The following is a 20723-nucleotide window of genomic DNA, read 5'->3' on the forward strand; positions in this document are numbered from 1 at the left end:
TAAATGCCAGGAAGTACTTCCTGACAGTTAGGACCCTGAGGGTGTGGAAGGGGCTTCCACAGGTGGTGGTAGAGGCCCCATCGGTGATAGGCTGGACATGTACGTGGTAGGCATGTCGTGAGCAAAGCCGGCTGGAGCTGGGGGTCAGACTAGATGGTCCAGGAAGCCCCTTCTGACTTGCTCTGTTTCTATGTTACCCTCACAACGATCCTGTGAGGTTGGTTAGTTTGAGTGACTGGCTCAGATCTTCCAGTGAGAAATGGGAGGCATTCACTGGTAATTGTGTTGCCGTTGTGGTCCCTCTCTCTTGTGCATGCACATGAGACAGTTTCAAAGTATGTTTTCTGAGTCCGTGTGCTATAAAAGAGGACGCTTGTGGCTGCGTTTGTGTTCTCTATCATAGAAGATATAGAATAGTATACAATAGTTGCTTCTGTTGGGAAAATTTTCCTGTCTGAAAAACATTACCTCTGTGTGCTTTTTGCATTGTGGGATCAATTCTGTACTTCTCAAACCAAGCTAAGTCAGTTTCAAATGGCCTTCCTCCCCCGCTCCTTTCTCTCACCTTTAGCTGTAAGCTACAGTACACAGGCCATTTAGTCCGAATTTACATTGTATACCTTCACAATGATTAAATAGTCATTGTTGGAATTCAACAACAATGAATTCCTAGTATCTTCCTAGCCCAGAGGCTCCATGTGCCCTGGCCAATTCAGAATGTCTAGAGTCTAGATAAGAGTCTTGAGCTCATGCACAGTTTCAGTGGCTTGAATTTACATGTCCAAGCAGACCTGGAGATGGGTTCAAGCTACTGAACTAAAGTGTCAATACAGGCAATTAGAAATATTGTAATCTCATTGTTACTCAGACATTTCTTTATCTGTTCTGTATGTGATGACCTCAGAATCTCATTGTAATCTCTGCATTCTGTCAACAATTGCCCTGTACCTGTGTACCTATAAATGCCCTGTAATAGTATTGAAGCTTGGCAGCAGAGTTCACCTCTGCCTGCCCGGTAATGCATGCATTATCTTGAGAATCGGTAATGCATGCATTATCTTGAGAATCGCTGAGAATCACGGGAACCTTGGGGTAATACAATAAAGCCTCAGATGGTCTGGATGCTTGGTCTTTCCCACAAACCCGAGTTTTATTTCCCTTCTCAAATTGAGATTCTGGGATTCTCACACTTCCAAAAAAATGGGAAGATTGCCACTAATCCTTCTTGTTATTAAGCCCTCCAAAATGTTGTTAAGCCCTCCAAAATATCCAGAGCAAAAAGCCCTGCTTAGCTCTTCTGACCTCATGACTGTGACTTCCTTTATGCAGACAATCCATCTCAAATATCTGAAATAAAAACAATGGTGCACTGTTTTACCCTGTGTGTGTTTGCACAAATGTCATACGTGAGTTCAGTACTGGGGGGCAGAGTAGGTAGCCCAGTCGGTTAGCCGTGTGGCCGATCCCAGCCTTGATCTTCGTCAAGCATCATTAAAGCAGCAGGATTTTCTATGGTTGTGTGAATTCCCTGCATTCCACCCGCCCACCCTGCAGAGATGATCTTGAAGTCGCTCGATTCTCCATGGAAGGAGCGTGGTTATTGCTGGAACAGGAGAACACAGGGGGCTTTGTCTGCCTGTGGAATTTCCCCATACCCTCCCTTGCACATAAGCTCTTCAAAGTCCTGCACCTTAGTTTTCTCTTTCTGTGGTATGGGTTTGCTGGCTGTTGAGAATGCAGAAGATTGCTCTTCCTCATGTTCTCTGCCCTAGCTGTCAGGATGCAGGTGATCAATGCATGGAAATTCATACATGCCAAATCACAACCTCCTTGGTCCTCATTCTCCTGCCCCATGAAGCATTGCCCCTCGTTTTGGCAAGGCGTAGAGTTAGCCACTCCACACGCAGGTGGGTTGTTTATCCCTCTTGGTTAGTTCAGGGGTGGGAAACCTTTTTCAGCCCATGAGTAACCTTCCTAGGGCTGCGTGTGCACCCCACTCACTCGGACACACCCACCCACCCACAGCCCATTTATACAAGTTCACTGCCCAGCATTCAAAATGGCATTTGGAAGGAAGCCAGGAAAAGGAATTTTAGTTGCCCAAGTCAACAATTTGTTCCCCCTCCCCCGCCAGGCTTTAAGGCTTAGTCCATTATAGTATGGTGATCTTTGGAATTTGTGCATCTTCTTTATGTCTGTATTCTGCTCTTTTAGCATCTTCCTCCGATAGTTCTTTTAGTCAGTCTCTGTTTTCATTGAAGGATTTATCCCTCTTATTCTTAGCACAGAAGTTACGGGTGGTTTTTATTCTTGTACCCCTTTAGTGCTTTGGAAAGGGGGATGCTAAAACAGACCTCTTTGTGTAACACCATGTAATGCATATCCTTTATTGCATGTCAAAGGTTGTACTAAATGCTCATCCGGGGGTCGGGCTCCCCCTCTGGTGTATCTGTAGCAATGACTGACGACTTGCTAAACCGCTTTAAGGAATGGAAGTTATACAACACTCACACATTCCTGAAGTGTACAGTCTCTCAGTGCCCTTCATCGATACTCTGATGTTTGACCAGCGTCACTATCTGATCAAAACTCTTCCCACACTCTGGGTGTGTATAAGGCCGCTGACGCCTGTGAATCCGCTGGTGTCTGATCAATTTATCTCTCCGGGAGAAGTTTCTCCCACATTCGGGACATGTGAATGGTTTCTCTCCTGTGTGGGTTTTGTGATGACACATCAAATGTACCCTTTGTCTAAAGCATTTCCCACACTGAGAACATTCATAGGGTTTCTCTCCTGTGTGGATTCTCTGATGTCTCAGTAAAGGCTCCCGAGAAGTGAATCCTTTCCCGCACACGAGGCATTCATGCAGCTTTTCTCCCGTGTGGATTTTCTGGTGTTTCGTCAGTGTTTGTCTGTGTCTGAAGGACTTGCCACACTGAGTGCACTGGTATCTCTTCCCCTCTGTTTGAATGCTTTGATCTCGTTTGAATGCTCTCTTTCCACTGGCACTTTTCCCATCCTCCTTACATCCAAAAGATTCCTCTTCTGTGTGGTTATTCCGATAGCTAATCAAATCCTCCCTCCGGTGGAAGTCTTTCCTGCACTCGGAGAGTTCATATTGTTTCTCACCTGTCTGTGCCCCATGATGTTGATCAAAGGATCGCTTTTGCTGGACATTTTCTCCCGAAGTAGAAGATTTATATGGGATCTCTCTGGTATGAATTGTAACATGCCCCGGTTTGTAGCGGCATTTTCTGCTGTGCTTGGAAAACAAGAACGTTTCCCCCTCCGTTTGCATGGTGTAACTTTTGCTAACAGCGGCCGTGAGAGCTTCGGTGAACTCGCTGGATTCATTCTCTCCTGCCACCAGCAGCTGCTTCTCCAGCTGTTCTGCTCTGGATTCCCATCGTTGCTCATGATTTTCAGTTGACACAGGAAAGTTCCACTGAGATATTTCGGCTAATGTCCTGTGCGTTTCCGCTGGCAAGGTCTCTGTCAGCTGGTACTTCTCCATCTTGATCCAACTTCTCTTCCTGTCACCTGAAGAGACAAGAAAGGGGTTTTGGGTCTATGGTCTAGTCACCTCTTGCTCAGGAGTCCTATAACCTCCTTTTTGCTGGACTCCCGAATCACAGGGTCACGGCATCTTCCCTCCTTCCCCAAGCTGTTTCAAGAAATACAACAGGATGTGCCAGAACAACCCATATTCTGCTCCAGAGACAGGTATGGCTTGTATAATTAAGCCAATCCAGGCACATGGCCTAAAGTGGGCAGAATTTAATGTGATTCACTAATCCGAGAAGGAAGCAAGGAGCTATATTGAGAACTGCAGACTTTCTCTGCCATCCTATAAACTAAGCATCACCATCCGGTTTCCCTGTCAAATGGGGAAGGGAACAATTCCATATGTAAACCCTAGGATATTATGGCACAGACCCCTGGCCATCTGATCAGGTTTACAAAAATGCACTGCTCCCAGAATGTGCTGTGCTGCTTCCCTGGGAGAAAGTGTCAATAAGCAAAATAGCTCATCTGAAAATATTATCTGCAGGTCCCATCGAGCTAAATGGGAGGGATGAGGAACCAGTGGCATGCAGAGCTACCCTGGGTCCAGAGGTGGCCACACCTCCTACCTACATCACCAGCCAGTCAGCAGATCATCAAGTGTTTCCTCGATTACCAGCCTCTGCCCCCAGTCACTGATCACGAGGTGGTTCCTTTCACTTCCTCCTTTTTCCCTGCCACTTGGGTGTGTGTGTGTGTGTGTGTGTGTGTGTTTTGGGAGGGGGAGATTAACATTTGTGTTCTGGTGACAAGTCAATGATTTCTTTCTACCTTCTGCAAATTCTTCTTTGCTTCTTCCTGCTCAGATCAGATGCTCAGGGGAAGGAAGAGGGGAATTGATCCAATTTCTGCTTCCTGGTCCCTCTGCTGCTGAACACACTTTTGAAATCTGATCAAGTCGCTTTTAAAAATCCATCACTTTCCTCCATCGAGCGATGCTGACCGAGAGGGAGAATTGGTGGAGGCAGGGATCCTCCTTCACTGCTAAGCTTTCTTCACAAGTCTTTGGCCAGGACATAAATCTGAAACTTCCGCTTTAGAGTTTTGGCCTGCAAGGAGATGAGACGATGAGTCTTGAGATTACTTCTGAGTAGGCATATGCTGCATGGAAACGCTTCTGTTTGTCAGAGGCAAATTCTTCTGTTTGCTCTTCAGGTTTCCCTGCTGCTTAATCCTGATGCAGGTGCTTTACAAATGGCTTCTGAGCTGCGGCAAGTTGATTTGCCCCAATGCGTAGGGTTTCCTGCTGGAATTCTGAAACAATGGGATTTTTGCCCCACCCGGTTTCCCATTTGAGCTCACCCACCACCAGAATTGGGAGCACAGGTGGTGGAGTGGGTTAAACTGCTGAGCCACTGGGCTGGTTGATCGAAAGGTCGCCGGTTCGAATCTGCACAATGGGTTGAGCTCCTGTACTCTGTCCCAGCTCCTGCCAACCTTGCAGTTCGAAAGCATGCAAATGCAAGTAGATAAAAAGGTACCCCTTCGGTGGGCAGGTAACAGCATTCCATGCACTGTGGTGTTTAGTCATGCCAGCCACATGACCACGGAGACTGTCTGCGGACAAACGCTGGCTCCCTCGGCTAGGAAACGGAGATGAGCGCCACCCCCTAGAGTCAGGCATGACTGGATTTAATGTCAAGAGGAAACCTTTACCTTTACCACCAGAATACAAACTTCCCCACCACCACCAGCTTCCCAGAACTGAATTCTCCTCTTGGGCTGAAGATGGCTCAACACCCCTGCCCTACAGGAATGACTTCCAATACCTGTGCTTCAAATCACAGCTCACTTCCTTTCAACAAGGTGACCTTTTATACCTTGGCATGCTTTGTGTAAAATTTGACACTTTCCAGAATATCATCAGGATAGCCAACAGTAGACTCCTGAGCAAACTTTGTCCCGGGTGTCCTTCATGGATGCCATTTAACAAGGCAGTAAGCGATTAGAGAAGTACAGACTTGGTCAATGCTGTACTGGGAGGACTGAATAGATAATCCATGGAGCTTTCTAACTGAAGCTTGGAAAACCACTCAGGCGGGCAGGCAAGATTGGGCTAACCAGGGATTGGCACTCTTCCATCTCCCTGAAGTCATCATGAGCAATAGTCAGGGAACATGGGACTTGCAGTGCATCAACAGTAGGGGAGCCAAATGGTTGTAGACAATGCTAGTCCTACCTGGAGTAGATCCATAGAAATGAATGGGCTCAATTCGGACTCATAACCAAGGTTTGGAATCACTGAGCTAGAACCAGAGTGTTCCCACTCCCAAAATGTTTCAGTCACGTGCAGGTCCCCCCATCAGGGCAACTCATCCTTCCACAAAGCATTTCTTCCATGCCCATGACATTTAGAAGGTTGGATTGGATACGCAGACATCTCCTCAAATGTCTTTCCGGTATTCACCTTTCCCCCCACTCAGGACTTTCACAAGTTATTTAATTAATTAATTTAAATTCGTCCACCCTACACCCAAACCAGCATGCAAGTTCTCAGTGAGTTCTCTGATGGGTGAGTAACTTATCCTTCCTTGAAAAGTTTCTTCCGCGCTCAGCACACTCATAAGGTTTCTCTCCAGTATGGATTCTCAGATGTCTCATTAAATGGGCGCTCTGCATGACGCTTCTTCTGCACTCAGGACATTCATACGGTTTCTCTCCGGTATGGCTTCGCAGGTGCCTCATCAGATGGGCACTCCGTATGAAGATCTTCCCACACTCAAGGCATTGGTAAGGTTTCTCCCCCACATGGATCCGTAGATGGGTTCTCAGATGCAACTTCCGAAAGAACTTCCTCCTGCACTCTCGGCATTTATAAGTTCCCTCTCCTGGATGGATGCTCTGATGTCGAAGCAAATTTGCTCTTCGACAGAAACTCTCCCCACACTCGCAGCCTATGTACAATTCCCCCCCGGTGTGTCTTCTTGGATGGGCTGTGTTTTGCTCAAAGCTTTCCCCCACTGTGGGATATCGAGACTGGACCACTTCAAAATGTTTCATAACAACTCCCGGTCTGGGGCAGTACTTTCTACCATACTTGGGGAACAAAGGCATCTCCTGCCTTGTGTATTTCTCACTGCAAGCATCTCCAAGACCTTCTGAAAACTTGCAGGATTCATTGAGATCCCTTGGTGGCTCTTTCCCCTCTCCCCTGATGAACTCACATCGTTCCTTGGGCATCTCAGCTGCCACAGGAATGTTCCCCTGGTTAATCTGTGGTAGGATCCTCGGGGTCTCCTCTGGCTCTTTTCCTCCACACTGAGAATCTTCCATCTTGATCCAGCTTCTCTTCCCATCACCTGAAGAGAGAAGAGAGAGGAATTTTGTCTATGCTCTGGTCACTTCTTGCTTAAGAGTCGTGCAACCTCCTTCTTGCTGGTCTTTCATTCTGCTTCTACTGATCATATGATGGGGGACATCTTGCCGAACATCTCCATTCAGGCTGTCTCTGTTAAATTCATCTCCTCACCACCACCCCATCTCTAGCGTCACCTTCTCCTTGAGCATTATGTCCCAATACATTTCCAGATTCCTCTTCTGGATTGTGCAGCTTGCACAACGAAGCAAGCCAAGACGACTGGGCTTATTTTCCAGAACTGAATCTAGCTCAGCGGAAAAGAGAGTGCCGAGATATGGCTCTCCAGATGTTATAAGGCTTCAGCTTTCTTCATCAGCCCCAGCCATCAAAGGCAGTGGTGGGAGATGCTGGACCGTGAAGAGCAACAGCAACTGGAAACCTTCAGGTTCCTCACCATTGCCGTTGAAGCAGATGTGATTCTGCAAAACATCTGGAAGGCTGCAAGTTCCCCCAATTCTATGTGAAGGAAAAGCACTAAGTGGAGACCAACCCGCAATCTTCCATCCTAGGTTGGATGACAGATCAAAGGGGGTGGAAATAAGTCTAGGCTTATGTATTGTTAAGCTGCCTAGGAAGGCCTCAGCAGTTTTAGGCGACCTATAAATACATGTATAAATAAATCCTGGGAATTGTGCTTTGAGGGACAACCCAAAATCTCTGGTCCTCCAAGGGGTTTCAGCAAACTTACAGAAACTGCTGTCAGAATGCCTTTTTATTTAAGCAGCATTTTAAATGTTAATATTATTGAATTTTATCTGGCCAGGGCGGCTTATTTTATATTGTATGTTTGTATTTTTATTTTAATGTTTATATTTTTAATGTATGATTATAATTATTTAACTTATTGTTGTAAGCCGCCCCGAGGCTTCGGCGAATGGGGCGGCATAAAAAATGTTTTAATAAATAAATAAAATAAATAAATGCCTTGGAAGAAAGTGATGACGGCAACCACAGCAGTTCTCAAAAAATATTTACTTGTTATTCCCATTCAGTTGTACAGGGACTATTGTCCCGATGTACTAGACCCAGCCCATTCTGATAACATGTTGAAAATCGGTCCGTAAAGCATTGTGTAGAATCTGACACTCTCTGAAATGCACAGGGGACACCAAAAGCGGATCCCTGAGCAGGATCTGTTCCACTGGGAGAATAACCTTCAGCAAAAAGTCACTGATCCAGGGAGTATAGATTCTCAGTGCCTTTCAAGGATGCATTGAACTATAATCTCTGTAACTTTCCGAAGAAAATGTTCATGAAATCTCTGCTTCCCAGGCCCACTCCATGAGGTTCACTCAGCTAATCTACCCGAGAGACATTTCTTCCATTTGTGTTTGCCTCCTTTATGAATTTTCTGATGTCTCAGCAAAGTATCTCCCTGAAGGAACCCAACGGCCACGAAGAAGACATCCACACAGGTATATTTCAATATGGATTATTTCGCACCCCATCAATGCAAGTGTTTCACACAAAGCTATTCCCACCTTTCGGACATTCATTACATCTTCTTCCCATACAGCCAGTCTGCTCTTTCTTCGATGAACCATTTCCCCATCACCCTTTTTAACTATTTCTTTTTGAAGCACAATGTCTGACAGTTCTCTCCGGCTGGAACATCTCCCAGCTATGGACATTGGTATAATTTCTTTCCTGTTTGAATTCTCTGGTGTTGATCATGGTTTGGATTCTCTGGTGTTTATTAGGCTATGAAACCGCTGAAAGTTCTGTTTATTGTGGACTTCTCAAATAGTTTTTAACAATTTCTGGGCTGCAGCACAGTTGGAGATCCAAAGTATTGCCTCCCCACTCCCAAAGTTCACTGAGGATGTCTGGCAAATTATTTTTTCAGCAAGTTCAGTACACACACCCTTCAGTGGCTTCTTCCCCCACTGTCCTGCGGACTTTCCACTTTTCAGCATTTAAAGAAATGTTCCCTTTGGATATTTTGCTTGTTTCCCTGGCTCAGCCCCACATGGTCTTAACCCCACTTCTCAGCATTGGAAGAATTAGACAACTAAAAAAGGATCTTAAGAAGCCAAGGCCATCTTGGGGGTGGTGCTCTGGGATCACCTGCAACTTTCCAGATCTCCCCACCACTGAATTTGGTAGCAATGACACCCACCCCCGCCCCCATCCCCTCCGCTCCAGAAAACCATTACAGAAAGATAAAAGGAACAGATTTAGCTTGCTTTCAAACTGGATTTTCACATTTTACTTTTCCATACTGATTTGCCACCGTGAATTTGGATGGCGGTGCATACAAGGAAATGAGAACGAAATGACATTCAGAGAGTAGTTCCCAGTCCAGCAGGCAGTAATGGGCTTGAAAAAGCAATGGCACCATTGTAACTCGAGTTCCCATAGGCATTTGGAGGGGAATCCCATGAAAAGGACAAGTGGGACCTGTACCGAAGAACCATAGAGTGGCATAGTCCAGTCTGCTATTCCAGTCTGCCAGCCACGCCCTCTGGTGGAGCATTCCATTCCATCTCTCCTCTCAGTCGGTATCCTTCTGCCTACCCAGAATAGCCAATCAGCATCCTACGGCAACGGAGCATGCTCTCTTGGGGGCGGGCACAGCCCATATTTAGATGGAAACAGCCCATATTTAGTCCTACAATTCCCAGCATGCTCCAGCCAGGCTTACTGAGAATTGTGGGGGGTTTTTTCTTTCAAAACATGTGTTGGATTGTGCTCTAAGGTTGCTTGTGTGCTTTTCAAAACCAAGGTATGTTTCAAAGCCAAAGAACCCCAGTGCTCCTCCAGGTATGCCAGCCCCTCCCTCTTGTTGAGCTATGTAAGCATTGCCATATAGAATATATTTTCTCATTATTCTCTTTTAAACTATTAATGCTATTAATGTTCTCTCAAGGATTCTCTGATCGTGAATCTTTGCAGCTTTGGAATTGACACTGTTGGGGCATTCTCAGCTTCGCTTTCCTTTGTGAGTTCTTTGATGTCTGAGCAGCTGATCTTTCCGAGAGAAGTTTCTTCCACACTGGGGGCACCTGTGTGGTTTTTCTCCAGTGTGAATTCTCTGATGCCTCAGCAAATTTATACTCTGAATAAAACAATTCCCACATTCTCGGCACTTGTACGGTTTCTCCCCTGTATGAATCCTGAGATGGGTCATCAAATGCGATCGACGAGAGAAGTTTCTCCCACACTCGGGGCAAGCATAAGATTTCTCTCCTGTACTGCTGTTTCGATGTCGAAGCAGATGCATTCCTGGATAGAAACTTCCTCCACACTCAGAGTATTTGTTCAATTCTTCTCCAGGATGTATTCTTGGATAATCTGAATTTTGCTGGAAGCTTTCGCCCACGGTGACAATTTCAGATTGGATGCCCTGAGCATGTCTTGCAACAACTCCTGATATGTGGCGGTATTTTCTACCGTATCTGGAAAACCAGGTCTTTCCCCCCCTTCTGTGCACTGGGTATTTTTCACTGCCAGCAGCTCCGGCACCTTCTGAAAACGCCCTGAATTCATTCTGAGCTTTTAGAGGCTCCTTCTCCTGCCCCCTCTTGGACTCACATCTTTCCTCGTGTATCTCAGCCGTCAGTGGAACATTTGTATGGCTCACTGGGGGAGCTGCCCCAGGTGTTTCCTCCAGCTCATCTTCTCCATGCTGAGAATTCTCCACCTTGAGCAAATTTCCCTGGCCATCACCTGTAATAACAGAGAGAGGATTTTTTTCCATGCTCTGCTACCATCTTCTTTGGACTCCCGTGACCACCTTCCCACTGGCTTTCCCTTCTGACACAGTTTTTTATTTTTTTTATTTTTATTTTTTGATTTATATCCTGCCTTTTTCCTTCAAAGGGCTCAAGGCAGCTTACATCATTCCCCTCTTCCATCTTATCCCCACAACAACAACCCTGTGAGGTAGGTGGGGCTGAGAGTCTATGACTGGCCCAAAGCCACCCAGGTGGCTCCATGGCTGAGCGGGGACTAGAACCCAGATCATCTGAGTCCCAGGCCCGTGCTCTTAACCACGACACCACACTGGCTCTCTTGAGAGTCTCCTCTCAATCAAATTCTGGATGTGTCTTCAGCAATTTTTTTCTCATTGCTACAATCACATCAGCCCTCTCCTTTTATCCAGGGATGCAGTTTTTAAAACGTGCAGCCCTTTGCACAACATAACACGCCTTATAAATAAATTACATTTAAAATATGAATACAAATCAAAGAAGGCTTAGGAACGTGTTTTCTTCTTTTAAAAAATAAATGAATTTAATGCTTTGTAACCCATCAGTCAACTTAAAAGTCTGCGACCTGGCTAACAAAAAATATCAAAGGCACTCCAAAAGACAAGAGACATATTTTAATGAACGCACATATAAAGAATTGTTGGAAGCAGTGTTGATCGATGTGGCCTAAGCAGAGGTCATCAGGGCAAAAGCTCACCAGAAGCAGACCGAGTTGGTCTGGGGTCTTAAGTGGTAGTGGGCAATCCGTAGCCCCTGCCCTTTTCCTGAAGTTGGTTCAGCCCTCTGACGAGTATAAGCTGCCCTTCCTCAGCAGCCCCCTCTGAGAGGGGGCAAGAGGTGACTCCACCCACCTTTTACTCTGGCCCCGCCTCCTGCCAGTATCGACTCCCCCCACCAGCAGCACACATAACCCCAAAGGTTACCCCAGAAGCAATATGGCCCCCAGAGGAAAAGCAACGGCCCCACCTTCCCCATCCAGTCTGAAAGCCAATCCTAAAGGAGCAGGAGGAACTTCCCGGGGAGTAAAGCTTCGGATGTCATGACTGGAGAGACGCTTTTCCAAGCAATTGTTGTGCAGAAATACGTTGTCATTTGAGAGGCAGAAGCTGTTGTCACATGTTCTCCTGACTCATAATGGACTATGATGTGGCTTCCACTTTATAATTGTTTCTGTCGCAGTTAATTGGTATTTTACTCGCGCTGTTTGTCTATTGGTTCTATGCTTTATTACGTATGCATTACCTGACTCTCGGCCTGGGTGTCGTTCACAACCGATCGGGAAGGAATGGAACATTTCTTCTTTGGAGGAATGGGAGGAGAGGTCAGCCTTAGGTGTCAAGAATCCCTCTTGATTGGAGACAGATGAGACAATTATTTGTAAACAGACACAAAAAGCTGCCTTACTTTTTTGTCTTTTTCTCACTTAACTATGGTTGGCATTTGCGTAGTACTTTCAACTGTTCAAAGCTCTTCCCATGAGTTATCAAATTGTATTCTTTATAACAGCCGGTATTTATTATTCCCCCATACTGCAGATGGGAAGACTGAGGCTGCAGGCTGGAGGCGTGCCTAAAGCCACAGAGCAGGTTGGGGGCAGGGGTGAGATTTTATTTATTTATTTATTTATTTATTTATTTATTTATTTATTAATTAATTAAAACATTTCTATGCCACCCCATTCGCCGAAGCCTCGGGGCAGCTCACAACATGAAGAAAAATACACAAATAACAATATAAAATAAATAACAATATAAAAGAAGTCGCCCTGGCCAGATAAAATAAGCAAATACTGTTAACAATTAAAATGACGCTTAAATAAAAAGGTCTTCGCCTGGCGCCGAAAAACAAATAACGACGGTGCCAGGCAGACCTCTCTGGGGAGCGCATTCCATAAATTGGGCGCCCCCGCAGAGAAAGCCCTCCTTTGAGTACCTACCCTCCTAATTTCTTTGAACTGGCAACTTCTTGATTCTTAGCTCAGCAATTACGCTACACTACCTCTCAATAAATTGTAAATGAGGAAAAGAAAGTACAGAACTGGGAAAAGTCATACTCGTATCACATACGCCATCACAAGTGATTGTGAGATAAAAGACTGAAGGTGTGGCTTTTAAGGCGGGAGAGAAGCCCCAGTCGAATCTTAACCACCGTGAACTGCATAGCTATGTCAAATATGGACTGCCTGCCTTTGTTTAGGAGAGACATTAGTACCTTCTCCCGCAGTCAACGTACCAGTTCCTCCCCCCCTTTTTATTTTTTTAAACAAAACATAAATACAATTGAAATACAAATGCATATTCTTCGAGATATATCAATAATATTAACATCTAAATTAACAATAAACACCATGCACCCTCTTCCCAGGAGACCAACTGATACTTCCATTTCACTTCGCATATTGTTAACAATTAACAGTACATAATGTACTTTAATTATACAACATACCAGTTCCCATATCCACCTCAGACCTATTTGCATGCCTAGCAACCTACATTCAAGGGGAAGGGACTGCCAGCCTAGAAGCACCTTCCTTCTCTTAGCCTCACCCCTTTCACCCAACCATCACCCCTTGAGCCTCCCGGCTTTTCTGCCTTCCTCCCCACCCTCCATTCAAAATAGTTAAAATGTCCCTCCTACCAGTAATAAAAGCTTTGAGCTAAGATATGCTGGGATCTCTGTATGGGCATATTTAGTTTCACTCCTTTTGTCTTTGTCCCTAACCCATCACTGGAAGGCTTCTCCAAAACAATTTTTTTCCCTTGGGCTGCCATGTTTCCAGTAACCATCTGATCATTCAGGAGGCATTTCAAAAGTAAAAACTGGAAAAAGAAGCTTTCTTCAGTAGGAAAAAGCCACCATACATCAAAGGGAACAAAGAACTCATGATATTTGAGGAATAGGTCTTGTTCCTTATCAAAGATATGACAGAGGCAGAGAGATGCCCTTTGCAAAAAGATTTCTCCCTTTCTCGGATCTGATTATTTTTATTTATTAGATTTATATTCCACTTATTTTTTATAACTAACTCAAAATGGCTGACGACATTCTCCTCCTGCTGCTCTCAGTCTTATCCCTACAACAACATCCCTGTGAGGTAGGCTGGGCTGAGCATCTGTGACTGGCCCTAAGTCACCTAGTTGGCTCTGTGGCAGAGAGGGGACTAGAACCCGAATCTCCCGAGTATGAGTCTTGCCCTCTGAACACCACATTGGCTCTCCAGATAGATGCCAACTATGGCAATATTTGCTTGAATTCCTAAGCAGATCAAAGGCTTACCCAAAGAATCTGCATTCCCATCCTCCTCCTGCAGGACTTGCCAGAACATGGTCCGGGGTCCCGGTTGCATCAGAGTTTGCTCGACCACATGCAAAGCTGCCCCCGTCTCCTTGAGGCTCACCAGACCCTGTGCAAACAGGAAAACATGCACCCATCCCTGATCAGTCCAGGTTGCAGAGGAAGAATATTTCTGTTCAAAACTATTGCATTGCTCATCTTCAATCTACGTGTAAATGTACAACCTGGGGGAAAATTGCCCTTCTGGTGCCTTTTGGCGTGCAATCATAGAAACACAGACACTGAGCCAGTCAGAAGTGGCTTCCCGGGCCATCTAGTCTGAACCCCAGCTTCTGCCGGCTCCGCTCATGATATGCTATGCAGGTCCATATAGGTCCTATACAGGCCTGCTCAGAAGGAGACCCCACTGAGTTTAGTGCACCTTAGTGTTTTTAGGATTATTCTCTTAATCACCCTGGTTTACAGTGCACTAGGTTCAGTGTGGCTGCAATCCTAGCTTACCCAGGTGTAAATCCCATTCAGCTCCATGGGACTTAAAATTAGACATACACAGCATTCAGCTGCTAGGATCTGGATTTTCAATATCAGGTGTGAAGTCTTGGAAGATACAGATTCAAGAATAATGGTGGGGGAGGGATATAGAGGCAACTTTAAAAAGTGAGAGATCTTTTACAAAGGAACCCAGCTTTAGAGAGAGCTTCCCTTGAATCAATTATGCACACCTGCCATTTTGCCAAAGGAACAGATAACAGACTTTCTATAAGATGCTGACGGCAAGAGGGCAATCCATTCGTTCGTTTCTTCGCTCATTCATTATGTTTTTATACTACCCATCAGCTCAGAAAATCAAAATGCAATAACAAATATAGAAGCATCAGTATAAAATCACCATGAAAATACAATACGACAGCTACTGCAGCTCATCAATCTTAGACGTGCAGTAAAAATATAATACAAATGGGAATACAAATCTAACTATCAAACTATTGGGGGAATGAAAAGGTTTTCGCCTGGTGCTGGAAAGAGCGTGGGGCGGGTGGCAGGCACAGCCGTTTGCCAAGCCGATTCCACTGCACGCTCGTCTTCAAAGGCTCCCCCTCCCATTTTCACCCATATCCAAGTAAATGGAAAATAGCGACAATGGTTCACCCGGACAGGTCCTGGGGAAGGAAGACACGTCCCTTGTACTCTCCCAGAGGATGCTGACCATGCACTTCGCTGACTGGTCCACCGTGAGGTCACGTACCTCGCTCAGCCCAGCCTCGGCCATTTCCTGTCCTTCCCGAGGAAGCAGGAAACTGGAGTGGCTTGGACATTTGATCCCGCTGCCTGCAAAGGGCGGGAAGGAGAGAATTAGAAGCGGGAGGACATCTACCAACCCTGTTAGCCTGGGGGTCACCAGACATAAAGTGGGTTTTCTGCCCCTTTAAGAGCTGCATAGAAGAGGAAAGGGCGGGAGGGGAGAAAGGGGAAGCGCCTTTTCTGTCCTCTTCTGCACAGCTGTGAATGGTCCACATGCCCCGTTTCGACGTCTTTTGCTTGGCTCCACGTCACTCTCCTACCAGTCCTTCTTTTCAGTTTCATCCTGACCATCAAGGGTCACAGAAAAAAGGCGAGGAAGGGAAGGCATGACGGGGGTGCTTGAAATAATGCACCGCATGAAAAAGTAGAGATTTCTCTACCTCTCACATAACACCCTTCTGGTTTAAGGGGTCATCCCATGAAGCTGGTGGGTAGCAAGTTTAGGACTGATAAGAGGAAGGGCTTCTTCACACAGCGTATAGTTAAACTGTGGAACTCGCTGCCGTGGGAAGTGGGGATGGCTGCCAATCTCAATGGCGTTAAAAGGGGACTGGGCAGATCCATGAGGAAGGAGGCTCTCTGTAGCTACTAGCCCTGCTGGCCACGTGCTCCCTCCTTCCCTAGAGGCGGCCTGCCGGCACACACCCGTTGCTGGGGAAGTTGGGCGGGAGGAGGTCTCGCTCACACCCCTCCTGCTGCAGGGATCCTGTGGGCAGCTGGTTTGCCGCCGTGTGCCTGGAGTGCTGCACTGGATGGACCTTGGGTCTGACCCAGCGTGGCTTTTTCATGTTCTTATGACAAGACACCCCCAGGGTGTGAGGAAGTGAGTCCACCATTTTAACCCCGTCATCACTGGCTGCTCTCACTCCTCCTCTTTCTCATCATTCTTGCTTGGCAGTTGAGAGAGACAGTGAGCAAGGACGCCATGGCATCCCCTGCTCCTCCTCCTCCTCCTCACCTTTGTCTGGGCAGAGGGAGAGGCGGGTAAATAAGCAGGTTGCCTTGGAGAAGAGGAGAAGTAACTCAGGGGGCTGCAATCAGACAATCCCAGATGGGGAGAGGCCCTCGGCAAGCGCCCGCCCAGGCCTACTTTTGACACCGACTGAGCAGGACCAATTGTCAGTGTACCAGTTTATCTATTTACTGGTTTAGGTTTCTATATACTGCCCCATTCCCATACGCTCCAACAGTAGTTTTGATAAAAAAAAAACCATATGCACTAAAATGAATCTGGAAACTAATCTGGGAAGGCCTGTCATATAGGGGCGTGTCCCTCCATGGATTCCAGGGTTGTTGTCGTGGGGATAAGGCTGAAAGCGGCGGAAGAGAATGTCGTAAGTGTGAAGAGAAAGCATTCTAGTGACTGGGAAGGGGAAGGACTGGAGGGGCCTAAGCGCCTTCCAAACTCCTTCCCTCCTCCTCCTCTTGCTGGCCATGTTCAAAACCCCACACTCTAGTGCAGACTGGCAGATAGACAGGCAAAGATTGGCTCAACTTCTCCTGCCATGCAGCCAGCTTCTGCCTGGCAGAGCACTGGAATCTTGGAAGCCTCCGTGCCCGCGGGTTTCTGAGTAGCGAGGGTGTGGTCCGTATGTCTTTTCCATGTCCTAATTCCTTACTGAATAGCGAACTGACCAGTTTGTTCCATCTTGTTTAACAAGTCAACAGTGAAGCAAATTTCTGCTGGTGCAGCTCTTCCGATCCCCCGAGCTGCGTGTGTTTGAATCCCCCTTTCCCACAAGCCTGGGAACATCCTGTCATTCCAGACCCAACAAAGATGCAGAACAGTGACTGACTCACAGAATCTTCAGAAGAAGAGAGCCAGCGTGGAGTCCTGTTCTGAGTGTTGGAGCGGCACTTGGGAACCTGGATTCAAGTTCCCCCTTGGCCATGAAGCATCATGGATGACTTTGGGCTGGCCACTGTCTCTCAGCCCAGCCTACCTCACAGGGTTGTTTTTGTTGCAAGGATAAAATAGATAGGAGGAGGATCCTGTAAGTTCCTTTGGTTTCCCTGCAAGGGGAAGAAAAGGCAGTAGGAGCAGGTAAGCAAGTGAATCAATAAAGCCTCACCCAGCAAGCTGATCTCTCCAGCACTCATCTGCTTGGCTTCTTTGTAGTTTTGTCCCTGTGTGGCATCTAAGGATTCTTCTTCCATACTTAGGGAGCCGATGCAAACCTCTTGCAGTGGCCCCTGAAACAGGGAGGACAATCCTACTTAGCAGGGAGGTAAAGGACCAGTTGTGCATATTAGGATTTAGCACCCCTAAACCCAATTCTCTTTTGGATCTAGTTCAAGGGACCATTTCTGACAAAGGAAGCTCCCAGGAACTTACCAGTTTTCAAGAGGAGGCTTGAGATGCAGCAACCAGCCGTAACTCTCAACAGCACAGAGCGATGCCAACTTTCGTTCCCTACTGGCCATGCTGGCTGTAAATGATGGGCCTTGTAGTCCAACACATCCGAAGGGGGAAAGCTGATTTACATGCTGGGAAAAGCTATGCCTATGGATTTTCTACTCTGGCATGCAACTGCTAAGATACAGTCGCCCTGCCAAAGATTAGAAGTTGGGAACTGGAGTTGCAACCTTCCAAGGGGTCCCTGCAACTGTCTCCAGAAAAGTAGTTTGCCCTGCAGTAAATGCTAAGTGACTGTGTTTTGTTCCAAGCCATTGAAAGTTTTATCTGCCAATAATAAAATGTCTGAAAATCAAACCTCTGTTGAACAGACAGAGCAATTTTTCCCCTTGGTCTGTCTGCCCCTTGCACTTGGGGCATAGGAATGGGTGTCATAAATACAGGTTAGGGGAGAAGTGGCTGGAGAGCAGCACTTGTGAAAAGGACCTTGGGGTGCTGGTTGACTGCAGGCTGAACACGAGTCAGCAGAGTGATGCGGCAGTCAAGAGGGCGAACGCCACCCCTGGCTGCATAGCCAGAAGTGTGGCTTCTAGATCAAGAGAGGTATTACTACCACTCTATACCACTGGTTCACCCACAACTGGAGTATTGTGTTCAGTTCTGGGCCCCCCGTTACAGAAAGGATACAGCCAGGTTAGAGTCAGTGCAGCACAGGGCCACAAGGTTGGTGGCCGGTTTGCAGGGGATGGGGTATGAGGCGAGACTGAGGGAACTGGGTCTCTTCAGCCTGGAGGAGACTCAGAGGGGATCTGTTGGCGACATACAGGTACACAAGTGGGTCTCACACGGAGGTGGGTAGAGACCTGTTCTCCCCTGCAGAGGAAGGCAGGACACGCTCCAATGGAGCCAAGCTCAAGGAATCAAGGTTCAATTTGGATGCCAGGAAGTACCTCCTGACAGTTAGGGCCCCTAGGGTGTTCAAGGATAGGCTAGACACGCACATGGTGGGCATGTCATGAGTGGAGCCGGCTGGAGCCTGGGGTCAGACTAGATGGCCCGGGAGACCCCTTCTGACTTGCTCAATTTCTATGTTTCCCTGAGCAGTTGGCAATCTGGGCAGCAACTCTAACCATACTTTGCAGGGTTGCCATCCCATAAGCGAGCAAGTCCCGCGAAGACTTACGCATGGTTAGAAAGCTGCTGGAGGAATGATAGACGAGGCATAATACAAAAGGTTTTCTGGGAGGCATTGCTAACAAGAGGTCATTAATGTTGATTGCCTATCAACAGCAATTACACATGATTGATTTTGCACAGGAACTGAATGGACGGCCATGCTGGCAGAGGATGATGGGAGCTGTAGTCCCACACCTCTAGAGAACACTAGGTATGGGAAGGATGCTGTAACTGTATTCAGTGTGTAAGATTATGCAGCTCTCGAGGGTTTTAGTCTTGGACTGTCTTAACAATTTGATCTGTTTCTAATGGATGAGGCGGACACACTTTCTGTAGAGCCTCAGACAAGGAAAGCCTCACCTGCCATTTCCTTGTTTCAGCCTCCCGTTGGTTCATCAGGAAATCCTCCACCAGGGCCACCGCTTGGGCACAGGACTCCGGGCCCCCTTCCCGGATCCAGCTCTGGATTTCCAATGGCAGGATGGCCAGGAACTGCTCCAGGATCAGCAGCTCCAGGATCTGCTCCTTGCTGTGCCGCTCTGGCTTCAGCCACTGATGGCACAGCTCCTGGAGCTGGCTGTAAACTCTTCGTGGGTCCTCCACCTCCTGGCAGCAGAACTGCCGGAAGAGCTGGCGCTGCATCTCCATTCGCAGGGCATCCCCTCGCAAGATGGCCGCCTTCACCTTCCCGTAGTCCTCCTGATCCCTGCTTTCCAGGATGCTGAAGGCCTGCTCGGCAACGCCGCTCAGTGCCGGCAGGAGCCGGGCCGCCCACTCTGCCCTAGGCCACCGGCAGGCCTTGGCCACCTGCTCGAAGGAGGCCAGGAAGGCCTTGGCGTCTTCCCAGGGGGCCACCTCCGCCGTCGCTGCGCTTCCCCACCCCATGTGGGGGGGCTGCAGCGTCTTCAGGAACTCCTGCCATTGGACTTCCCAGCGCTGCTGCATCCCCCTGGATGGCTCCCCCTTTCCCTCCTGCACTGCCCTCCATCCAGGCTGCTCTGTCATATATTCCGTCCGAGCTGCTCCGGCAGCTCTTCCAACCACATCCATTCTGACTTCTACCCCTGGGCCTGCTGATTTTTGTTCCTTCATCACTTCCACTCCTCGCTTGGCACCTGCCAGCCTCGGTTTAGCAGTGGCTTTTCTTGAAGATGGATTCCCAGCAAAACGTTTCTCCAGCCCTTGAAGTCTTGCTAGAACCACACAGAGAGGAAAAGACTCCACTTTTGCCTTTTCGTGGGCCTTCTAACACTCTTGTGGGAAGTGTGAGAGAACAAGCAAGAAAAGAGTTGTCCAGTAGCTCCAACAGTCCTGCAGTGTGAGGGGAGAGTCTTCCTGCTAAAGAAACACATGGTGGATTCTTAAATCACAGGGAGCTGCACAGAGGTTGGGGAAAAGGAGATGACTGAAGGGGTCAGCAGTGCAGCCCTTGTTTTCATGCAAAATATCCCAGGTTCATCCCCAGCTATGGCTGGGAAAAACCTGGCCTGGATGGACCAAGGGCCTAACTCACTATCAGATGACTTTTCTGTTCTTATCAGCTTTGGATGACTCACCTCAAAAATACTTTTTTAGAATCCTATATGAGCAGCCTATATGGGTCTGGGGGGGTGGGGGGATGAAAAATGGAGCCTTACCACTGCTAGTGGGGGGTTCACAACTCACCTTAGCAATGCATTTGTGGCAAAATCACTCTTCCTTTCCAACCAGAGGGATACACCCCTGTAAATAAAGCATATTTTCCATTTATATTATTGTACATTCTCCTCTGGCAGGAAGCCAGGATGAACCAAGTCATTTCTCTCAACGTCCAACTTTTAGCAACTACTTCTTATGGAAGAACTTAAGCCCTTCTTTTTCTTTTGCCTCTTGGTGCTTTATACAAGGTATATTATTATTATTATTATTATTATTATTATTATTATTATTATTATTATTATAACATTTCTATGCCACCCC

General features: G+C 47.1%; 1 protein-coding gene across 1 annotated transcript; it reads right to left on the reverse strand.

The window, feature by feature from the left end:
- Window positions 1-2246: 2246 nt before the first annotated feature.
- On the reverse strand, window positions 2247-20487 carry LOC123021020 (zinc finger and SCAN domain-containing protein 12-like). The gene is made up of 9 exons (XM_044425393.1): window positions 20430-20487; window positions 19125-20102; window positions 17305-17425; window positions 15177-15259; window positions 13913-14039; window positions 11879-11983; window positions 10458-10592; window positions 6730-6864; window positions 2247-3541 (listed from the first exon to the last, which is right to left on the reverse strand). Exons 2-9 carry the CDS (start codon window positions 19854-19856, stop codon window positions 2535-2537), a joined length of 2445 nt encoding a protein of 814 aa, XP_044281328.1. The 5' UTR covers window positions 19857-20102; window positions 20430-20487; the 3' UTR covers window positions 2247-2534.
- Between the last annotated feature and the right edge of the window lie 236 nt (window positions 20488-20723).

Source organism: Varanus komodoensis, unplaced genomic scaffold (genome assembly GCF_004798865.1).
Source record: "Varanus komodoensis strain SLA01 unplaced genomic scaffold, ASM479886v1 scaffold151, whole genome shotgun sequence".
Lineage (NCBI taxonomy): Eukaryota > Metazoa > Chordata > Lepidosauria > Squamata > Varanidae > Varanus > Varanus komodoensis.

Excerpts from the sequence above, each read along its gene's own strand:
- LOC123021020 (XM_044425393.1), bottom strand. The coding sequence starts at position 19,856 with ATGAAGGAACAAAAATCAGCAGGCCCAGGGGTAGAAGTCAGAATGGAT. Across the intron at positions 14,040-15,176 it reads CCGAGGCTGGGCTGAGCGAG|GGTCTGGTGAGCCTCAAGGA; the intron begins GTACGTGACCTC and ends CTGTTTGCACAG. Across the intron at positions 6,865-10,457 it reads TGAGATACACGAGGAAAGAT|GTGATGGGAAGAGAAGCTGG; the intron begins GTGAGTCCAAGA and ends TTCTCTCTTCAG.